This window comes from Cuculus canorus, chromosome Z (assembly GCF_017976375.1).
Source record: "Cuculus canorus isolate bCucCan1 chromosome Z, bCucCan1.pri, whole genome shotgun sequence".
Lineage (NCBI taxonomy): Eukaryota > Metazoa > Chordata > Aves > Cuculiformes > Cuculidae > Cuculus > Cuculus canorus.
The window spans coordinates 77,731,172-77,749,514 of NC_071441.1; the positions used below are offsets into that span (position 1 = coordinate 77,731,172).

Genomic DNA, 18,343 nt, shown 5'->3' on the forward strand with positions numbered 1-18,343 from the left:
CGGTCCCCCCACCGCTGCTGGTTATTCCACACCACGTTTCTCATGGGCTCTCTCCAGGCTGTCTTGGTGCCCTACCCAAATGAGAAAAATTAATGCCTTTAATTAAAAAGGATGTACAAAGCCAGGAAGCTAAGGGAAAGAAACAACATTACCAAGAACAGTAATCTTGCTGATGTTATCATAATTTATTGGTTGTGACTGGAACCAGTTCATACACGGAACATGCAGGGAGAAGGAAACCAGTCATTCTACGAAAACATGGAGATCGCACAATCGTTCCATGGAGGCCAAATCAAATTGCAGTGTGGGCAGCAAATGAGGCGCCTACCAGTTTTGTTTCCCTCTAGTGAAAGAAATTGCTGTGTTTATGACTAAAATGCATACCGATGGCTCAACACATTAAATAGTTAATTAATCCTGTCTGAAAACTTGATTACAGCCAGCGCGTCTGCTCAGCAGCAGCACAAGAGAACACCGAGCCAGCTAAACAGGGAACGGGGAAAGCACTGCTTGAACTACAGTTCATCCAGAGGGGACAGACAGCAGCAATACCGACATCCAATCGTATTCCAAAGTTATCAGCGTCACTGGGTCTCCAATCAGTCATTTCTGGTTTGAAATGGGAGAGCGGAATGTGGAGAAGCAGCACCGTGTCCAGGAGGTAACGGGCGGCACTGCGGGAACACGGCCCCTGCGCTGCACTCCCGGCTGCAGTGCAAGGACCCTGCGGCCAAGCCCACCTCACCACTTCTAACCAGTAAATAATCCAGGAAAACTAAACCACCCACATCTCTGGCAGCAGAATCCATGCTCAATTCTCATTTTATGTACTTTGCTACTGGATAAACACCAACGGAACTGTCATTAAACCCTGCAGGAGCTACAAAAGCGCAGTGCTTAGTGCAATCATTACCAGGTTCGGCCTTTGTTGAGCCATTCAGATGATGTCTCCTCATCCCATTCTCTGAGGTCATTATTTGGGAACCGAAAGAGCCTAAAATCCATGGCTGCCCATGGAGGTGTCCAAGGCCAGGCTGGACAGACTTGGAGCCCCCTGGTCCATTGGGAGGTGTCCCTGCCCATGGAACTAGATGGGCTTTGAGGTCCCTTCCAACCCAACCCATTCCATGATTTTATGATTCTCACTCATCATTTCCCAAAACAAAACCAGAGGAAAAAACTGATTAAAATTAAAGCCAATTAAACCAATTGGATGCCCAGCATATTTTAAGTCCCAGCAATGAAAAGCAGAAGCGTATCCTGGATTTTAAATCAGGATCTTTGTTTTACGTTGGCTTGAGAGCATAAACGCACCTAGCACTTTTTTCCTAAGGCTTCTTCCAGTTAATTAGCGTTTTCCCTTAAAAAGGGGGCTGCGTTTTCCCTTTGCACACACTAAATCAGTATTTGCGTTACAGTAAGTCTTGTTCTCCGAGGGGCTGTAGTAAAGCAGTGTTTCGTTCCTTCCCAAGTGTTGGTGGCTCAGATTCCGAGGAGGTGATCACCAGGATGGCTATGGTTTACAGCGCTGGACGAAGCGTGGGTAGAGACAGACGTCTCGGATGTGGTGTCTGTTCAGAATCCAGGTTAGGAACCGCTCCAAGCCCAAACCATATCCGCCATGGGGGCACGTGCCGTATTTTCTCTGTGAAATTAAAATCAGAGAGGCGAGATTAAACATTTTATCCTTAATTATCACTGCATTAACACCACCAGGAAAAAAAACCAACCCTTCCAAGATGATTTTCTACAGGATGAGGAAAATGGACCACATTTGCACTCAGTTGTCCTGAGCTTCCCAGACCAGAAGAGGAAAAGGAAGGTGGAAAGGAAAGCCTTAATGATTCCTTTTCCACCTCTTTGCCGTGAAGTCACACGCCTCATCCCCATCACAGACCTGATCCGTGTACCAGTAGTACGGCGTGGGATCGATGCCCTCTCTCTTGTAGCCTTCGAGCAGCTCCTCGCTGTCCCAGATACGCATGGAGCCTCCGACGATTTCACCGACGTTGGGCATCAGCACATCCACCTACAACAATACGAGACCACGCTACAGCGGTTCAGCCAGAAAACCAGCCCAGACTGTTTCCATAATGCATCTGACCACGGCATTTTAATTCCTCGTGACAGAAAGGCAGGCAACTCCTTCCAGATCTTATTTATAGATGGAATAAACTCACCGACCAGGTTTTCCAAGTTAATCTCTAACACTCTGGCTCACAGACAAACAAAAAGATCCCCACAGACTGCCTCCAAACCACAAAGCCAGCGGCATTCCTAGTGCCCACGGCTCCTCCTGGCTGCTGGAGAGCTCGTGTTTGGACAACATGGTCTCCAAGGAGGGAAAGATCAGAGCAGTGCTTCCCCAGTGTTGGGGAAGAGCACGCTCACCGCGACCTGCCAACATTTTATGGCACTTTCGAGTCGCTGTTTATTCCTACAGGATCAATGAGCCACGCCAAGAGACCCCAGTCTACCACCTGGAAGAATCTCCCTGGACACTCATTCATTTCACGCCTGCAGAAGCGCACGGAAATACCACAGGAAATACCAACGTACAGATTCCGTAAGCCGGGAATCGTCGTGGCAGCGTTGCATGTAGAAAGACTTTATCTCGGCAGGGAATCGGCACAACAAGATGGGCTCGTTGATGGTGTCCGTCATCAGCCTCTCGGGAGCTTCTGGAATATCCTACAGTTAAAGGCGGCTTTGTTAAGTAGTTAAAACCAAAGCAACTTAAGTTCTGCATGAAACGCAGGCGGTTGGACCACTCACTTGGACTAATGTACCCACATTTTTAAGTCAAACTGAGGAGAAGCTGGATTTAGAGAATAAGGGGGTGACAATAATCCCGTTCAATCACAATCCCTGTCTTCCTAACATTTCAGACAGGAAACTGAGGAAAACCTAACCTGCAACGCAGCCTTTCCGGTGAACACCAAAGAGCATCATCTCCTTCTTCTCTAGTGCCCTTCTCCACACACCTTACGACTAGGGAGTTAAAGGCCTTGCACAAGGGCAGCTCTCAAGCTCAGAACCAATTCCCTTCCACTTAAGCAGCACTGGAATTTCACCCCATATCTGTATCATTCCAAACAAAGCACAATGGACCCACACAGCAACAGTACACCCATGGTCCAAATCCTCTTCGAGGGCTGCACATGCCCTTAGTGCAGGACAGTGGGATTCTGTTGGGTTGTAATCCCTACAGGGCCTTCCCTGGGGATGATCCAAGGGCTGGAGCACCTCCCGCACGAGGGAAGACTAAGAGAGTTGGGGTTGTTCAGCCTGGAGAAGAGAAGGCTCGGTGGAGACCTTAGAGCAGCTTCCGGTACGGAAAGGGGCTCCAGGAAAGCCGGGGAGGGGCTCTGGATCAGAGAGTGCAGGGATAGGATGAGGGGAATGGTTTGAGGCCGAAAGAAGGAGACTGGGGTGAGATCTTAGGGAGAAATGCCCTGGCCCAGGTTGCCCAGAGAACTGGTGGCTGCCCCATCCCTGGAGGGGTTCAGGGCCAGGTTGGATGGGGATTGGAGCCCCTGATCCAGTGGGACGTGTCCCTGCCTGTGGAACTGGATGGGTTTGAGGTCCCTTTCAGCCCAAACCACTCCATAAAGACAACTCACCTCCCCAAACTCATAGTATGTGCCATCCTCCTTCTTCACATCATGTTCCTTCAGCCACTCAATGGCCTCTGCATAGTTCATCCGGCGGAAGGGGCGCTTGGGCGGCTTGAAGCCCTGTAAGAGCAGACAAAGACAGCTGGAAGAGCACCATGTTTAAAGAAGATTGCTGTTCTAATTGATGAGCAAGTCCACTTCCAGTTGGAAGAGTTCCCCCTCCTCTTTCCAGCTATTACATCCACAAATTACTTAAATAAAGAAATCAAGCTCAGTGCTGAAAAGGCAGAGCCAAATGCAACCGTGGGTTCTGCTTCTCCTATGTCTTTTTTCCTTTCTTTTCAGATTTAGAGCTGAACCTCCCAGTGTTTATCAGAGAGCAGGGAAGACCGAGTTTGCATGCGCTCGGAGTGAAGCCAGTGGTGCGAGGTGATGTCAGATCCCATCTTTCCAGCTACCCACAACGGTTCCGTGTTGCTGCTTACCGGGTTCAGGTCGTACAGTAAGCTTGAGGCAGGCGATTTCAAGACTCTGTTCACTACATCGCACACCAAGTTCTCCAGACGATTCAATAAATCCTCAAAGCTTATAAAGGGACATTCGGCTTCGATGTGGGTGTATCTGAAACGAGGTCACACCGTTACAAACCCATACACCAACAACAAACCTTCAGCTCTGAGTTCTCATGAGAAAAGTCCTCCCATAACCCAACACCACACACTTTGTCCCTTCTTTAATTTCTCCCACTCTGCGCTGTAAAGAAAATGAAGGCCTAAAAGAAAAAGGGAAGACAATGGTGTTTTCTAGTAAAACAAAGCTTCCTAAAAACAAATCAGCTCAGTTTTGCCCAGATTTTCCTTCGCTAAACTTCATGACCAGCAGGACGTTCATGGAGACAAGGTATCGCTCGCCCAAATTGCTTTGGCTCATCCTTTCACTTTAGCTACATGCTACCTGCTTGCTGTGCCCTGTGTCACCCAACTGCTGGCCTCTCCCCTGCCTCATAAACAAAAGACATTCTCTCCGTACTCTGCCAGGTGCCTGCGGGTCCTGGATTGCTCAGCTCTGTACGACTGTGCGATGCAGAACACATCTCCCAGCGCCGGAATGCAGGTCTCTAGGTAGAGCTGGGACGACTGCGTCAAGTAGGCCTCTTCTCCAAAGTAATCCAGCTTGAACAGGGTGGAGCCACCTTCCACCTGCGTCTGGACCAGGGTCGGTGGCATGACCTGTGGAAGAACGAGGCTGTCGTTACGTTCAGGTCAAATAGAAAGTCTACACAGTCTTCCCAGAAAAAAAGACAGCCTTTAAGTCCAGGCATTCAAGTATTCAAGGAAAACCAGACTTACTTCATAGTATCCATTGGCAAAGAAATGGTCCCTGAAGGCCTGCACCACTGTGGAGCGCACCTTGAAGATCTTGGACATGTTCTCGCCTCGGATCATCATGTGCCGGTTATTGAGCTGCACGTCCACCTCGGAATCCTCATTGAGGAGGTTGTCAGCCCCCCCTGCCGGAGCCAGGCCGATGAGCTCCCAGTAATCGCAGTTCAGCTCGTGGCCTCCTGGAGCCTGTTGGTTTGAGGAGAAACAGGGACTTCAGAAGGTGCTTGCCCCTGAGATGTCAGCACCTGGCACCGCGGCACAGACGTTGAGCCAGTTTAAACAAAACAGCTCTGTAACTCGGCCATGCCACACCAGGACGGGCTGCTGGGAACGCGCCAGGAAGCTCGGCGTGAATGGGACTGAGCACTACAGAGACGTAGAACCTTCCAGTTTAGGTGTAATACGTCATGGAGAGCTGGCTTCCTTCAGCTGGGAGAATGGAACACTAAGCAGGGGGAGAAGTCAGAGACAGATTCGCTTTGAACGTGTCCACCAAAAGGATAAACGCCTCAAGGGAGATTCCAACTGGGTATAAAGAAAACAATCTTTTACAGTGTGGTAAAACACTCGAGCACAGACCAAGACGAAAGTTCTCTCTCCCTCCTGAACCAGATGACCTGTGAAGGTCCCTTCCAAACCCACTGCAGAAGCAGGGTCATCTTTAACCGGATCAGGTTGCTCCAAGCCCCATCCAACCTGGCCTGGAACCCCTCCAGGGATGGGACAGCCAACACTGCTCTGGGCAACCTGGGCCAGGGCCTCCCCACCCTCACAGCAAAACATTTCTGCCTAAGATCTCATCTCAATCTTCCCCCTTTCAGGTTCAAACCGTTCCTGGCACAAAGAACCTTCCCATAGTCATCAAGATGACACACAGAGCGCAGAGTCCTTGCATCTAAAAGAGAAATGCAGACACGAGACGGCAATGCAGCATCGGAGGTGTTTTGCTTTGTCTGGTTTGAGCTGCGCTCTCCCACCAGATGGCGAACTTTAAAATGGAAAAAAGCATTGCTCAGAGGAAGAACGAGCTCATGGCTGTGGAGTTTGGCTGTGGGACACTCAAGCCACCTTTCTGCACCAGGCAGCACCTCACCGCGATACGAAAGAGCAAGTTCTCCACTGGTGAATGTCACCTGCTGTACAGTAAGGGGAGGAACCTGCAGGCCAGGCCTCTCCGTCTCCGCTGCCGCCAGCTCCCTGTGCCGCTCACAGCCACCTTCCCTCCCCTAAGCAAAATGCTTTCAGAGTATAAACGCAGATTTGCAAAGCCTGATCAACAGTTTTTCACAAAGCTACTGGGTTTTCTTCACTAAAAGCATCGTATCCTTGTGATAAGACACGAGAACAGAGTGCTTGCGATGCCAAAGCTGAAACATACTGGGAATTCCCTGCAGCAAAAACCTTGCCTAACACATCGTTCGAAGCAAAATAATGCTCCGAAGTGTGATATATTTATTCCTGACATGTTTTTTTCTCCCTGTTATCCAGCTAGAGCAGCCAACGGCCTTGTCCACGCAGCTGCCAAGCACTGGGGGACAAACAACATGGGGAAAAACCTACAAACCCACCTCGGTCATAGCAGACCTCTGATCCCGAATTATCAGCCACACAAACCAAACCGTGTTAGGGAAAATGGCTTCCCCTGCCATCAGGAAAAGGCTAAGCTGTGCAAGAGAACTCAAACACACCACGCTGTACCTGCTTGCCTTCAGGAACCAGGTTGAGTGTTCCGTACACCGCGACGCTGCTCTCCGTGGAGAGAACCAGTCCGTTGTAACACTGACACTGCGGGGAGAGACAACAGCAGAGGTGAGGCAGGCTGTTCCTTTTGGATTTCCTATCTGGATGGGCTTTGAGGTCCCTTCCAACCCAAACCGCTCCACGATTCTATGACTAAATCATCCCGACTCACCAGTTCATCTGACAGGACGCACTGAAGAAAACCTGTGCCATCTCTCAGAACAATGAACATCAAGTTTTTTCCTAGTTGAGAAGAAAAAAACAAACTGGTGAGCCCCAGCATTGTTCCCCGATCCATCTGGGCAGCCCCACTCCCAGGATGTTTTGTTTCATATGCAGATTATTACACAAAGGCTGCGAGCCCATCGCTCCATTTTAAACCCAAATCCATAACTGCTTCACCAAGACTTTCAGGGATAACTGGAACCAAGTTCTTGGAGCCAGAGGCCCCCTTGCCACGCACCTCCATGCCCCGTCTGATGCCACCTCACCAGCCAGGAGGCCCCTCGCTTTGGTAGGAGGATTTATTTGCTAGACTGCTTTTAAAAGAAGTGACGCTGCTTTATGTAACTTCAGAATCCTGATTTCCCTCGGAGGGGATGCGAGCTGGCTCCTCAGTTTGCAGAATTAGTTTAAAACACCGTCTTGAGAAGAAATCCTCCAAACCAGAAATGCCAAAAAATTTCAGCTATGGAATGTCTGTACACTCATATATTGCGTAGAATTGTCACTATGGTACTGACAAATGTGACGGAGCAAAGCAGAAATCTCACCACAGTTTCAAAATTCAGGATTAGGTGCTGTCAGATTCACTCCAAATGTCCCAATTTTGAAGGCCACTGAATTATTCATTCATCTCTCTGCCTGGGTTTAGTGATTTCTAAATGCCTCTGCTTTACCTTGCCTCCGCAGTCTGTGAATCCAGCCAAAAACCTTCACGCGCTGGCCTCTGTAAGCCTTCAGGGCTTCGATCTTCACCTGTGAACGAAGAAAAGCAATCAAATAGACAAACGAGTCGCCATTTAGATGGTGGGTTTGAGTAGAAGGGCAAGGACACCACCCTCCCAGGCTATGAGCACAGCTGCGATACCAAGCAAGCCGTTTAGCACGGAAAGAGCATTTCAGTGAGTTCCATCACAGGTCTGGACAGTGTTCCCAGACTCCTTCCTATTCCGCAGACTTACTTTGCCACGTGGGAACTAAGGATTTAGCTTTGAAAAGCTTTCATGGAAGCGCGCTTTGCGTTTGATGCCGAGAAGTCAAAGCGCACAGCAGCTCATGCCACAAGACCAGAGCATTCGGGCGCTGCTGGAAATCCGGGGCGTGTTAAGCACCGAAACACCAGGAAAGGACAGCTCTGACAATTCCTGGGATAACAGGTACATCAGAGATGTCGCTGAGGTGCCAGCGCTGCTGCAACGCAAAAGCTAACGCAGCCGGTGCCTCTGGAATGGTGCGGAAGAGCCCAATGCCAGTCCCGCCACCCCTGTCGCACAGCACAGCCAAGAGAGGCTGGCCACAGCCCACACTGGTTCTCACTCACGCATTTTGGCTCCGCAAGGCTGGGATCATTCTTGATGACAATCTTCTTGGCTTCCTCCAGGTTCTTTTCTCTTCTCAAGAGATCTTCTGCCTGGTTGAAACAATGAAGTATTAAATATCAAACAGATTGGAGTTATTCCAAACTCAGCACTTCCAGCCATTTCCTTCTCCTAATCCCAACCTATGTGTAAAACAGCGACACAAAGAACCAAACAAAGCTGGTTTGGGAATAACAAGGAGATGCTGTTTGATGTTTTGGGGAGAGAAAGCAAGGATGCTTCCTCCAATCTGGGATCATCGGCAACCTACCTCCTTCTTCTCCTTCGCTTCATTCTTCATTTGCTCCCGGTGCCACAGCTTCTTGACATTCTTCATCTGCGACTTGGAAATAATGGCCCATCTCTAAACCGACCCGAGGAGAGAGAAGACAAGAGGTCACACTTGGGTTCCTTCACACAAGGAGTGTTAATTCCTACTGGGAAGCTCTAACACTACAGCACCTCATTTTCCTTTTGTGAGTCCACGTAAATGGTAGGAAATGGTTCCTTTCCCGCAGTCATCAAAGCCTAAAATGGAGGAGAAAACAAGAGTGAGTGGCACTGCAAGCGAAATGAAGTCATCCTTGAGGAGACCAAGCAGGCGCCCTGCTCCCATCCTTCCGGTTGGAGCTGCAGAACAGGAATGAAACGGACATTCAGAGTCATAGAAATGCTTAGTTGGAAAAGACCTTTGAGATCCAACCGCACCCATTCACTGCTATCCCATCTCCGAGCCCCTCATCTGCCTGGCTTTGGATGGGGACTCCACCCCTGCCCTGGGTAGCCTCTGCCAAGGCTTCAACATTCTTTCCGTGAAGGAATTGTTCCCAATATCCAATTTAAACCTCCCTTGTAGCAACTTGAGGCCATTTCCTCTCCTGTCACTTGGGAACAGAGCCCAGCATCCACCACCCCACAACCTCCTTTCTGGGAGCTGCAGAGAGCGCTGAGGCCTCCCGTGAACCTCCTCTTCTCCAGACCAAACAGCCCCAGCTCGCTCTGCCACTCCAACTCCTGTTCTCTAGACGCTTCCCCAACTCCGTTCACTCTCCAGATGCGCTCCAGCCCCTCAATGTCCTTCTTGGAGCAAGGGACACAAAATCAAACACAAGATTTGAGACGCAGCCTCAACAGTGCCAAGCCCAGGAACACGATCCTTTCCTGCTCCCACTGGCCATTTTGGGATGCTAGGCCAATCGCTTGGCCAGAGGCACTGCTCGTGCTTTTCCAGGGTGGCAGCGGAACTCAGAAACCCCTCCTATGCTCACCTTCAGAACAGTCTTGAAGGGTTTCTTCTGCGTCCCATCGCCAGTGGAGTCACTGCCTTCCCGATCGGAGACATAAAGATCCTCTGCAACACAGGACAAACACAAGCTAATTACTCAGAGAGACTAATTACCGCCTATGGAGACAACCCGGAAGAACCTGGACACGCAAGAATGTAAAAGATCCAGTGTCATTGGCCTGGAAAACCTTGGTTGAGAGAACAATTCCTTCTGCCTTAAACTACTTGTGTTTGCCCACAGCAGAAGTCATGTCCTTCAACATCTTATCTCATAACAGCAAGCACAGCCGCACTCACTGCCCAGAGAGGTCACGCTGCAACCTTGTAGGTAGTGAGAGCAGAGGGAGAATGGTTCCTCAGACCTGACACTGCCCAAAACCATCTCAGTGATTCAAAGAACCATAGTATGGTTTGGATTGGAAGGAACCCCAAAGCTCGTCCAGTTCCATGGGCAGGGACACCTCCCACTGGATCAGGGGCTCCAAGCCCCATCCAACCTGGCCTTGAACCCCTCCAGGGATGGGGCAGCCACCACTGCTCTGGGCACCCTGGGCCAGGGCCTCCCCACCCTCACAGGAAAACATTTCTTCCCAAGATCTCATCTCAATCTCCCCTCTTTCAGCTTAAACCCATTCCCCCTCATCTTATCCCTGCCCTCCCTGATCCAGAGCCCCTTCCCAGCTTTCCTGGAGTCCCTCCTTCTGCACTGCTCTAAGGTTTCCCCGCAGCCTTCTCTTCTCCAGGCTGAACAACGCCAACTCTCCCAGCCTGGCCTCATACAGGAGGTTCTCCAGCCCTCGGATCATCTCCGTGGCCTTCTCTGGCCTCGCTCCAACACCTCCACGTCCCTCCCGCGCTGAGGCCTCCAGAACCGGACAGAGGCCCAGCCTGGGTCTCACCGCGCGGAGCAGAGGAGGACAATCCCCTCCCTCGCCGCTGGACGCAGCCCCGACCCCGGGCGGCCCCTGTGCTGGGATCTCCCCCGCGCCGCTCCCGCCCCGAGCCGCGCCCCGCCTCACCGAGGCCGAGCCCCGCCGCCCTGCCCAGCACCTCCGCCGCCATCGCCGCGCGCCGGAAGAGCCGTGGCTGCGCTTCCGCCTCCGCTCGGGCCCCGCGCCCGCCCCCCCGCCTCCCCAGGTCAATCCGCGGCCGCCTCGCATCCGGCCCCCCGCCCTCAGCCAATCAGCTGCCGTGTTTCATCCGCACGCCCGCTGCATGCCCGCCCCGCCCCGCCCCCGGCTGCCCTCAGCCAATCGTGTGCCGCCTCGCATCCACCGCCTCCATCTCTCAGCCAATCCGCTGCGACCTCGCACCCTCGCCCACCGCCTCCCGGCATGAGCCCCGCCCCGCGGCCCTGAGCCAATCGGCTGCCGCGTCCAACCCCCCCTGCCCCGCCCCGCCCCGCCCCGCGGCCGCAGCGCCCCCTGCTGGGAGCGGCGCTGTGGTCGGCGGCGTTCGCGGAGGGACCGAGGGAGGGGAGGCGGAGATGCGGTCTGGGGAGGAACGTTCTCCTGCGAGGGCGGGGGGTGCCCCATCCGCGGAGGTGCCCGAACCGGGCGGGTTCGAGGTCCCTTCCAGCCCAAACCATTCGAGGGTTCTACGATCAAAGTGTCGGTGCTTTGCCGCTCCCCCTCCTGGCTGCTCCGGCCCCGCTGCTGCCACTGGAGAAGCGGTGCGGTGGAGCCCTCTGGGCGGGTCCCTTCCGGCTCGAGGCTGCTGCGGGCGGGAGAGGGCACTCTGGCACTGCGCGGGGCGGCCTGGGCTGGGAACCAGCGCTCGGGGGAGAGCCCCGACCGGTTGTGATGGGAGTCCTCGATGAATGGAGGGCGAGGACTGTGCCAGAAATCATAGAGAACTTTGAGTTGGAAGGGACCTCACAGCCCATCCAGTCCCACCCCTGCCACGGGCAGGGACACCTCCCACTGGATCAGGGGCTCCAACGCCCATCCAGCCTGGCCCTGAACCCCTCCAGGGATGGGGCAGCCACCACTGCTCCGGGCACCCTGGGCCAGGGCCTCCCCACCCTCAGTGTGGAGAAATTCCTCCTTATGTCGTGTCTAAATCTGCCCCTCTCCAATGTAACGCCATTGCCCCTCATCCAATCCCCACAAGCCTTTGTGAACAGCCCCTCCCCAGCTTTCTTGTAGCCCCTTCAGGTACTGGAAGGTCACTATAAGGTCTCCTTGGAGCCTTCTCCTCTCCAGGCTGAACAACCCCAACTCTCTCAGCCTGTCCTGGTATGGGAGGTGCTCCAGCCCTTGCATCATCATTGTAGCCTCCTCTGGACCCATTCCAACAGCTCCATATCCTTCTTAGGCTGAGGATTCCAGAACTGGACACAATCCTCCAGATGAGCTCTCACAAGAGAGGAGCAGAGGGGCAGAATCCCCTCCCTCCCTGCCGACCACGCTGCTTTGGGTGCAGCCCAGGACACGGTTGGCCTTTGGGGCCGTGAGCACACGTTGCTGTCCTTAAAACTTCTCCCTAAGAAGACACATATTTCCATCGCGGCCACGATGCGCCCAGCCCATCCCAGCCTTCTCTGCTGCTTTCTCCTTCCTTTCCAGTACCAGCAGATGGATGGGGGGACAGCGCAGTGAACTCCAATGGGGAACAATTAATGAAGCGAGAGTGCAGGGCACTATTTTTAACCCAGCTCATTGCCTGCTCCCGCAATCCGTTTAATGCCATGAAGGTGGGAGCAAACGGCAACTGAGGAGGATCCGCTGCTGCCCAACGCTAGAGGTCACAGAATCACAGCATCACGGACTCAGAGAATTGCATGGTTGCAAAAGACCTGCAAGATCATCGAGTCCAACTGTCCATGGCTAAACCAGAACCCTGAGCACCTCATCCACACAGCTTTTAATCCCCTCCAGGGACAGAGGTCTGCACAGTTTCTACTTGCACAGTTTCTTCTGAGCACAGGCGCCCGGCAGAGGTGACGTCTGTGTGTCCTACATCGCTTTTGGCTGTGCAAATAAGGCGGGGGATCAGCACTGAGATTCAGCCCAGATTTCCACTCAGTTTTACCCCTGGGTCCACCACACAGGATTTGCTCCTTTGGTGAAGAGGCTCCTCAGCTGCTCTCCACACTCCCCAGAGCAGAAGTTGAGCTCTTCAGGGGACTCCTGTGATGGTGGTACCCCACAGCCAGGACATTCCCCTTGGAGGGACGCCTCCTGGTTCCTTGCCTCTGTTCCTAATGCTAGGAGGGAGTGATTCTGCCCCTCTGTTCCTCTCTTGTGAGACCTTATCTGGAGGATTTTGTCCAGTTCTGGAATCCTCAACATAAGAAGGAGATGGAGCTGTTGGAACAGTCCTCATAGAGAAAAGGTGCAGCTGCACCTCAAATCCTGGGTTCAGGTTTGGGCTCCTCTCTCCAGGGAAGACCTTGAGGGGCTGGAGCATGTCTGAAGGAGGGAAAGGAACTGGGAAAGGGGCTGGATGGAGAACAAGAGTTATGAGGAGCGCCTGGGAGGCCTGGGGCTGTTTAGCCTGGACAAGAGGAGGCTGAGGGGAGACCTCATCACACTCTGCAGCTCCTGAAAGGAGGTTGTGGGGAGGTGAGTGTTGGGCTCCTCTCCAAGTGATAGGACAGGTGGAAATGGCCTCAAGTTGTGCCAGGGCGGGTTCAGATTGGACATCAGGAAGCATTTCTTCCCCTCAAGGTTTCTTGGGTACTGGCAGATGCTGCCCGGGGGGGTGGTGGTGTCCCCTTCACGGGAGGGGTTCAACAGACAGGTGGATGAGGAGCTCGGGGGTGGTTTAGCAGTGGACAGGTCTGGTTGGACTCGATGATCTCCAAGGGCTTTCCTAACCAAGCCATGCTCTGGTTCTGTGGCTGAAGCGCAGGATGAGACCCTGCATTAGCCGCGCTCACCAAGCAATGAGGTCAGCGTAGGATAATGGGGAAAAGCGAACCCCGCCACAAGGAAACGGCATGTCGATAAATGCGACTTCTCCGGTTTTTATAAACAAAATTAAACTTAATTTGCTGCACAGTAGCTAAGGTGCCGTTAATTCAAAGCGCACAGAAGAACCCACTGGACACAGTTAATAGTCAGCAGACCACATAGGCCAGGCTTTGAAAGCATTTAATATTCGCTGAAGTGCTGCTTGTATCCAATTATAACTCACTACTTGCCATCTTAATAATTTAAATCTGTCCACTCTTTAGAGAGGAAAAAAACGCACTAATCAAAGACATGAATGCACCTTTTGCTTTTGACAGCATTAAATTAAAACTAAATGGTAGATCTTGAATGAGTTACTCTGCGAGAATAAAGGCATTAATGAGGTAATTTCATTATAGAGGCTCATCCAAGCCTATGTGAAAACAAGGGAAGTAAATGGAGAGGAAAGCCGCCGAGGAAATTAGGGTTCCTTCCACACTAATTAATGTTTTGGGGCATTTAGTACAGGCACCAAATTAACTGCTCCAAAGAACTCCATTGACAAAAAAAATACATTGTTGCCCTGCCATGTAATTAGAAGACAGGACAAGCAGAACACTTAATGAGTATAAAGCCAGCCTTTAACTGCTTCTGCCCGGCTGCTGAAAACCCCCCTTTGTGGCAGCCTAAGTTTAAGGAAGCACCGGGCGGACAATATCGGATTGTTTAGGTCCTTCTGTTCGGTGAGCTGTAAACAGGTAGCCCTGAATGAGAGCCTCTGAGACTCCTGGGAGGCCCGGCTTCCCAGGAAAGGAGGGGGAAAAAAGGCTTAAATGCATCCCGAGAGGAGAAAAAAAAGGTGAATAGAGGCGGCCCGGGCGGCGCGGTGAATGCTCACCGCTGTCTTAAGTGATTACATGATGTTGGGCCGCCCCCTCTCATTGAGTTATCTTTACACTGCTTTTGTCTCCTCTAATTGGAGCTGATGAGGTGCTAATTGGTTGCTTTTTTAAAAAAGCACTGCTTAAGCACCGGCCAACAGAGTAAGACAGCGTGAGGGGAGTTAATGAGGGCTTAGCGGGGAAAAAAACCCAACAAAAAACCCCAAACCCAACCTCAAAAACCCCCAAAGCTAAAACCACCCCCCAACGAACACAAACACACCCGGGGCAGCCTTCCTGGGGGCGAACGTAGGGAAATCAGGGAAAAGAGGGTGGGGTGGCGTGGAGGGGACCCTGGAGAACATGGAGTCATGGAATGGGTTGGGTTGGGAGGGACCTTAGAGGTCAGAGGATCATGGAATGGTTTGGGTTGGAATGGACCTTAAAGATGAGACAATCACAGAATGGGTTGGGTTGGAAGGGACCTTAAAGAGATCTAATTCCAACCCCTGCCACGGGCAGGGAGACCTCCCACTCAATCAGGTTGTGAAGGTCTCAATTGGGTGAGAAAAGGGGCAATATGGGGAATAAGTAGGTGCCTACTGCCTTGGCTGCTATCCTCAACATCTTGGGAATGGGCTGAAGCACCCCAGTAGCTGGTGGGGTTACCCAAAGGCCGGTTCCATAGAATTATGGAATCATTAAGGTTAGCAAAGCCCTCTCAGCTCATCCAGTCCAACCATCAGTCCAACCCCACCGTGCCTGCTAAACCATGGCCCCAAATGGCACATCTACGTGGGTTTTGAACCCCTTCAAGGATGGGGACTCCATCGCTGCCCTGGGCAGCCTCTGCCAGGGTTTAACCACTCTTTCAGCGATGGAATATTTCCTAATATCCATTCTGAACCTCCTCTGGTGCAACCTGAGGTCATTTCTTCTCATCCTATGGCTTGTTCCTTGGGAAAAGAGCCCCTGCCCTGCCCCACAGGGTCCCTGCCTGCAGGCGGTGGGGCTGCCTCAGGAAAATGCCAGCTAGTGGGTGGAATTTGTCTCACCCCACTTTGCAACTTTCCCGGATTGCTCAGGGAAGCTGTGGCTGCCCCATCCCTGGAGGTGTTCAAGGCCAGGTTGGATGGGCCTTAGAGCAACCTGATCCAGTGGGAGGTGTCCCTGCCCATGGCAGGGGGTGGAATTGGATGGGCTTTGAGGTCCCTTCCAGCCCAAACTATTCTATGAAAACCAGGACAGTGGAGTTGACGCTATAAAACTTACAGGAAGCCAAGGCCCCTTTTGTAAGAGGACTCCGCTGACCTATTTATATGGAAGAGAAAGAGGCAGTCAGGGCTCCCCCTCTCCTCACCTCGGTTCTTTTTTCCCCTCTTTTTGCCTGTGCGTAACTGCAGTTAGCAAAACCAATTAGTTTGCAAACAGCTGGTCACTTGAGGGTGTGTTTATGCTTGGTAATTTGTCCCCCTATTCACATTGGAACTGGATTCCTTTCACTGCAGTGCATGGTCACCCGCTTTTCTTTCCGTTGTCATGAAAACAGAGATTTCTTGCTGGCTGGTAGAAAGCAACTTCCCCGTGAACAATGAATTCCGTGTGTTCCTAGAGCTGTCCATCTACAGCACGGGCAACAAAGCAGAGCTCCTTGCTTTAGGAAGTCCTCAAAGATGCAGAGATGAAAAGAAGCCGGGATCCCTGAAGGCTCACTGAATCTATTTGGGTTGGATGGTTTGCGATTCACGTGCTTGCAAACCTTCACATGCTTTCTGAGGCAGGTACGACTGTGCCCGCAGAGATGAGCGCTCTGGTCGCTGCTGCCCGCTGGGTTCTCACAGAATGCTTGCAGGAGGTAGTTCCTCGGGTTTCCTTTGTTTCCTCAGCTATTAAGCTCCTGGTTTACCACAAGCCAGCGTGACATGGGTTGGGGAACCGCATGCTGTGCATGCCAAGACACAATCCTTACACATGGTCTGACCTCTTCCCACTTCCTCCTGCAGTTACCTTGTGCCTCGCTGCTGTTGGGAAAGATGCTTCCCAGGCCCGCTCCCTTCCTAATGAGCACGGCCAATTGTGCTCCCATTTAAATGGGAATGACCTTCATTTTCTGAAGGTGAAGAGTGATTCTGTTCCTACAGAACAGAAGCGAGAAGAGCTGGGGTCCTTCCCCAGGGTCACACAGGGGATGAACACAGCCCTCCCACACCAACAGAGCAGGTAGGTTTGGCTCTGGAAAGGTCCTCTTTTCCTGCAGGAGTGATGAGCAGTTTGGTGATTGCAAAGTGCATGGAGTAGATGTCATGAGGCAAAGGCAAACTCGGCTCTAGAGCAGAAGCATCTTTGGCTTCCTGATGGGAGTTGTTCCTGAAGGTGTTTTCAGGCCATCCTGTCTCAGAGCCTGAGCCACAGGCTCCTGCTGTCAATAAATCTCTCCTCTTTGACCTTGGGAGAGGTAGCAGATGGCAGCGGACGCTCGGTACAGTGACACTGCACCTCGTGTGGGAAGCACCAAAGCCCACCACCACTGCCATCAGCAGTGACCCAGAGAAAGCAAGGGGATGGGGCTTGGAGCAACCGGATCCAGTGGGAGGTGTCCCTGCCCGTGGAATTGGGTGGGCTTTGAGGTCCCTTCCAGTCCAAACTGCTCCATGATTCTATGATTCAGTCCCTCTGGAAATATTAGTTCAGTATAAACTCAGTCAGGCTAGTGTTTAACAGGTAAGTGCTCTCCAAAGCAAGTAAAAGTAAACCTCCAAAGCCCTGTTGATGGGCTTTGAACGCAATCAGGATAGCGCAGCGTGGGTCCGAGCAGGCTCAGCGGAGCAGGTCAGCGTGTACAAGCGTGCCTGGGCACAGGCAGCTGGGGATGGGCGCTGGAGTCTCCTCCCAGGGCAGCCCAGGGCCGTGCTGTGCATTTTCTGATGTTGGCAGCTCTGACATCCTCTGTCCCTGGGCCTGGCCAGCCGGGGGCCGGGCTGCTGGGAGTGTGTCTCTGTGTGTGCTTTCCCCTGCATGTTTCATCCTATTTCAGAGAGCTATTCTCAATAAATCTAAATCAAACGGGGCTTTTATCGGAGTAGTTATGACTTTAGGTACCAAAATCACCAAGAACGCCTTCCTGTTGTGTATAGAAATGAAAGGGGAAAGTGTGCAGCGTGTGTGCCTGTGTTGAACACAGTCTGCATGGTTCTCCACCCGTCAGCTGCTGCTTGAGGGGTCATTCCTTACATTGTCCTCCCCACCGAGGCTGCTGCTTGTATTGCACTCGAGGAACAATGAATGTCTGCAAACATGTCCAGCTTTTTTGTCACTGGAAAGAGCGAACAGGCAAAAGAACGGAGTTGAGGTAAAACAGCTGAGGGAGCGCAGATGTAGCAGAGGTGGGGCTCAAAGTCTGGGGCAGCCTTCTGACAAGTGAGATGGATTCATCACGTAGAAGTGACGTAGCGGCGAGAATCATAGACTCATAGAATCACAGAAAGGTTTGAGTTGAAAGGGACCTTAAAGATTATCCAGTTCCAACCCCCCCTGCCCTGGGCAGGGAAACCTTCTGCTGGATCAGGCAAAACCGGGGTGGTTCAAGCTGCACTGTGCAGAAGCGCAGGCAGAAGCAGTTCCCCTCAGAAAGCCAAAGTTCAAAGCCAGGGATGCTTCCACATTTTTCGTGGTTCGCTTCCAGGTCATTTGCTTAAGAAACTTCTCAATTTGATGGCTTCTCATGTTCAAAGGTGTTCAGGTGTTTTTAAATCCATTCAGCTCATCCCTGCTTGAGATAAATGAGAAAGGGTCAGTTGGTCATTTTGATAAAATTCAACTCTAAATTAACCATTCAGAGCCACAGAAGGGAACCTTGCCTTGGCCTTGTAGAACCTCATGAGGTTCACACAGCCACACCTCTCCAGCCTGCTCAGGCCCCTCACGCTTTAACAGATCAGCTCATGTTTGCCGTGTGAGCT

The 18,343-nt window shown here is 52.1% G+C and overlaps 1 protein-coding gene across 1 annotated transcript; it reads right to left on the reverse strand.

Annotated features, from left to right (window-relative positions):
- Window positions 1–156: 156 nt before the first annotated feature.
- NARS1 (asparaginyl-tRNA synthetase 1) lies at window positions 157–10,727 on the reverse strand. The gene is made up of 15 exons (XM_054054239.1): window positions 10,627–10,727; window positions 9,591–9,673; window positions 8,785–8,850; window positions 8,594–8,686; window positions 8,286–8,375; window positions 7,642–7,720; window positions 6,915–6,985; window positions 6,701–6,787; window positions 4,967–5,188; window positions 4,647–4,846; window positions 4,103–4,238; window positions 3,624–3,737; window positions 2,560–2,691; window positions 1,898–2,029; window positions 157–1,645 (listed from the first exon to the last, which is right to left on the reverse strand). Exons 1-15 carry the CDS (start codon window positions 10,667–10,669, stop codon window positions 1,514–1,516), a joined length of 1,680 nt encoding a protein of 559 aa, XP_053910214.1. The 5' UTR covers window positions 10,670–10,727; the 3' UTR covers window positions 157–1,513.
- Window positions 10,728–18,343: the final 7,616 nt, after the last annotated feature.

What these genes read in the sequence shown, in the direction of transcription:
- NARS1 (XM_054054239.1), bottom strand. Translation starts at nt 10,669, where the DNA reads ATGGCGGCGGAGGTGCTGGGCAGGGCGGCGGGGCTCGGCCTCG. An exon ending in TTGCCAATGGATACTATGAA is followed by an intron (nt 4,847 to 4,966) that starts GTAAGTCTGGTT and finishes GTTCTTCCACAG; the next exon opens with GTCATGCCACCGACCCTGGT. An exon ending in ACTACTGGTACACGGATCAG is followed by an intron (nt 1,646 to 1,897) that starts GTCTGTGATGGG and finishes TTAATTTCACAG; the next exon opens with AGAAAATACGGCACGTGCCC.